General features: G+C 33.2%; 1 protein-coding gene across 1 annotated transcript in view; it reads right to left on the bottom strand.

Moving 5' to 3' along the window:
* The window catches only part of LOC127850135 (uncharacterized), a 238,930-nt gene that overhangs the window by 20,433 nt on the left and 214,249 nt on the right, over positions 1 to 4,248 (bottom strand). The window contains 3 exon segments of the mRNA XM_052382939.1: positions 461 to 535; positions 1,562 to 1,624; positions 3,500 to 3,587. Of these exon segments, the coding sequence (XP_052238899.1) occupies positions 461 to 535; positions 1,562 to 1,624; positions 3,500 to 3,587 (226 nt within the window).

Here is a 4,248-nt window from a genome sequence, read left to right on the forward strand (position 1 = left end):
TTCAAAATAGTGCCGTATACACAAAACGCACCATCGTAATACTATATTATATAGAGCTAACATTTTCGCTTACGCAGAAAGATCAGGACATTGAGTTGACTTTGCGATTGTTAAACAAATATTCTTTAATTAATTTCTAACATCAAAATGGCCTCGCCTCTGGCAATCTTTTAAACATGATTACCATGAACGACACTTACTAACATTTTCTTGAATTTCGTACGACAAATTTAAGTTACTTTGTTTTCAAAGTATAATTGAAAAGAACTTACCCCAGTGATAAGTTAATGTCAGATTATTATTATCATTTATTCACAATCTTTCACATGTCCTAAATATTTGGACATTTTAAACCACATTTTGTATTTGTTTATTGAACCGTGACCTAGAAATTCGGTCGCTACTTAAATGTGTCGTAAGATCATATATAAATCAGGGCCTCAGCCCTACAGCAACGAACCGTGACTGTCTGCTGAGACCTGAGCGGCGACATTCGGGGGTCCCGGTGGAGTCTGATACGACGCAGGTGAGGTATCTGCTCGAACACGTTGGATAATTGAGCCTCGCTCTCAGAACAATGCATGTGCGTAAAGTGTCTCCCAGATTAACGTGTGCAGTCCGCACAGGCTAATCAGGGACTTCACTTTCCAAATAAACTGTATTTTTGCTAGGAAGAGATTTGCTGTAAACGAAAAATAAACAATAACAGCGGACAGTTTCGTCCCTGAGAGGCCTGTGCGGACTGCGCAAACTAATCTGGGACTATATTTTACGCGCATACGTTGAACAAGGTTTTCTCAGAGCGTGGATCATAAAGATTATCATGCGAGTCCTAGAAACAGATACACACGAGGCTTGCTGAGCGTTATCAAAAACCTCTAATATTCATAGTTTATTATTCCAAATAGAAGTCTCTGATATGCTCATTATAATGTATACTGTAGTGCTCTTGTAATGCGAGGCTTAAAATATGTAAGCGCGAGCCATGTCGAGTTTAATTCTGACTCACTCAGGCCTAAACAAATTGATCAGATATTCGTCGGATTCGCCACACCTAAAAATTGCCAAAATTAAAAAAGTTTATTTTATGTGCGCACCAAACGACTATTTCAAAAGATTGTGTGCGTGTGTGTTTTTCCAACTAATGTTGGATAAGTATATATATTTTACAACAAAGACTCTTAATCATGAGTATTTTATATATTACAAGCAAACAGTCAAGGAAAAAACTGATTCAATGCTAGCTTATATTTACACGTAGTGTCAACTATTTGCAATATATACAAACATTGGGTGAATGCGTTTCGCATTAGTGTTTAATACATATGCGCACTCTATTTTTATTGTCTGCGTTATTTGCTTGTTTAAACAAAGACATGTGTAGCTCGTACTATCATAGCTTACAGTTCGAGCCAATTACCTTATAAAAAGAATATACAATGACCATTTCCATTTAATTGGTAATAAATAAAGAAAAAGAAAAAGACAAGAAATGATATATTTGTTGAATGCACTTCGCCATGCTATCGAGGATACGTAATAAGTATGAAACATTGCATACGCTCATGGTGGTGGTAGGTAGGAATCTTGAACACGGGTTGTGGTGGCGGTAACGGTTCCGCGGCTGAAAATATCGGGTACCATATATATTGATTTGGTGCTAGTTAATTATATCAAGAAATATATCAGTGTGATAAATCGTTTTATCACTCATTGTGCTGCATTATAATTTAAGGTTTCTATTTTGTTTAACATAGACAGTAATTTCAAAAAATCGGTATCGTTCATTTAAGTAACAATTCATGTAAAGAAACAAACAACATTTGAATACCCATTTGAATATCGCATAAAATATTATTTTGACAAGCATGCATCAGAGAGATGGTTGGTTAGTTTGTCTATCAACCATACTCGTCAAATGTAACTACTAGAAAATCATTTCCAAACTCTAAATAATAAGTATGAATTGCACAGAAAGCGTATTGGAAACTCACTGTATAAAGCAAAGGACAATAAACAATAATGAGTTCAGTTGGTATCTATGTATTCTACGTCAGTTAAGACATACCATAGTGTACGTAATAACTAAACACATTTTACACTAAAGGTTTTTAAGTAAATGTTGCTCTATAACTTTTATTAAAACGCTAAATGCTGATATACTGAGTGCTTCTTCTCTCCCCATGGCTGACATATTAAACACTACTTGTTTTCCCATGGTTGCCATGCTAAATGCTTCTCTGGGTATAAGTTTTATAGCAAGATAACGTTCCAAAATATAGCTTTATATATTCATTAAATTTACGGTAAATGACATTTTAATAAAATAAAAAATAAAGCAGCATATAGAGTTTCAGATCATTTTACAGATTGCGGTCCTTTTTATGGAAAGGAACCAATCGCCAAACAGTGTGACGCAAAACAAATATGTCAAAACAAAACGTAAAAAACATACACAATGTTATAGTCAAGTAAGAATATCGTCTACACAGTAAAACTTAAAGGACTGGCTTTATTGTATTTTTCACTAGAAAATGCAGAACAATATAACGAAAACTAGCACATTCAACTCAAATGAATCTTCATACTTTTTACCATGCGATATCAATATTTCTATAAGACATGTATGAATTGTAGCATATTTTTATCAATATCGATTTTAAATCTTGTTTAAATATTTTTTGCACATTCTCAAAACAAATAAACTTAAGAATTTGACCTCTATTTTAGTCTTGAAAGGTGGACAAATGCAGCAGCTGGATATTTCTTAAACATCTAGATAACGTAGATGTGTTGCATATTTGTTTATAGAATTAAAACCAAGCTAGAGAGTTAAATATACAAAGTCATAAATACTCGTTTACAATCAAAGAATATGATATTCATCAATTAGATTCAATAAAGGATGGCTAAAAAGTAAGTATATTAATAACAATACAAATAATATCGAATTTAACGACCTTTAAGAACAACCATTTTCGCTACAGACTCAGACGTTCAGGTATATTGTAAGATGCATTGTGTAGGCCTCTTGTGCCACATTAGATTGCTAAAGGATACTAAACAATTTTGTTGATTTACGTTTATTTATGGAGCTCTGTATAACTTGAAATGTATTTGAAATAAAAATATTGACAATAAATTTGGCTGAATTTTGGGATTGAACAGACTACTTCCTGGGAGTCAAATGCTCTAACCGAGACACTAGTTAAAACACTTGTAATTTTGAACGTTATGTATGTAACTTTTTGACTCCTACAGTGAAATTGATTGGTAAATTACGCCCGCGTGGTATTTTCGAAACAATCAAAGAGTTCCAAACCTCTGTAGAATACTGCGTTCAAACAAAAACCTTGAAGTGTTTAGACAATACATTGACAATGTTTTTTAAGCAGTTCTTTTAAATACAAACTCGATTTAATTGGTATTTTTGCTATGTGTAATGTTCGTTATATGTGGCGGGCAGCTTTAAAAAAAGCACAACTCATGTAGAATTTACCTGGATTGACCAGCACAAGATGAACCACGCAGATTGTACATTCATCAAAGAGATCAATGAAGCGAAGTTGTATTATTTGATGCTTCGGCTGAAAGAAACACTATAGTATCATACAAATCCGAAACATATATATTAATATAAATTCGGTTTTATATTGACATTCACTCAGTTATGGTTTCTGACAATACCTAATTCTAAGGAACTGAAAATTAACTACGTGATAATGTTTAACATGTGCAGTAGTAATACGAAGAAAAATGGCTTCTACCTTAAACGGCCAACGTAAAGATGGTAGCGGTAAAAGAAATCGAGGCATTTCAACTCCACCATATTCACATGTACTTAACACCTTTTAAATTATTAATCAATAATATCCAAGAATAATATGGCTTTTACAAAGAAGATTTTTAATATGTTCAAAGTTCTTTGATCACTCACTAATAACTATTCCTAAGAACCATTTTAATGAGATGTTTTAAAGGCGACTTGACATGTTTAAGTTTTTAATTACTCTTTTTAATATTCTCAGCTGTTTCTCAATGGATGGGAATGATGTAAGCTTAATAACGTTAGTAAACTAAGTGCTAAACGGATAAAATATACACAGCTGTTGACATATCTGTTTCTTCATACATCTCTGAATGCCACATTTTTAAGCAAACCGGTTCACAGGAATGGACATGGTTCATGGAAGAAATAAGTGCATACAGCAATTTGGTGACACTTATTGATATACCTTGTTCCATTTG

The sequence above is a fragment of the Dreissena polymorpha genome, chromosome 11, assembly GCF_020536995.1.
Source record: "Dreissena polymorpha isolate Duluth1 chromosome 11, UMN_Dpol_1.0, whole genome shotgun sequence".
In the NCBI taxonomy this organism is placed as follows: domain Eukaryota; kingdom Metazoa; phylum Mollusca; class Bivalvia; order Myida; family Dreissenidae; genus Dreissena; species Dreissena polymorpha.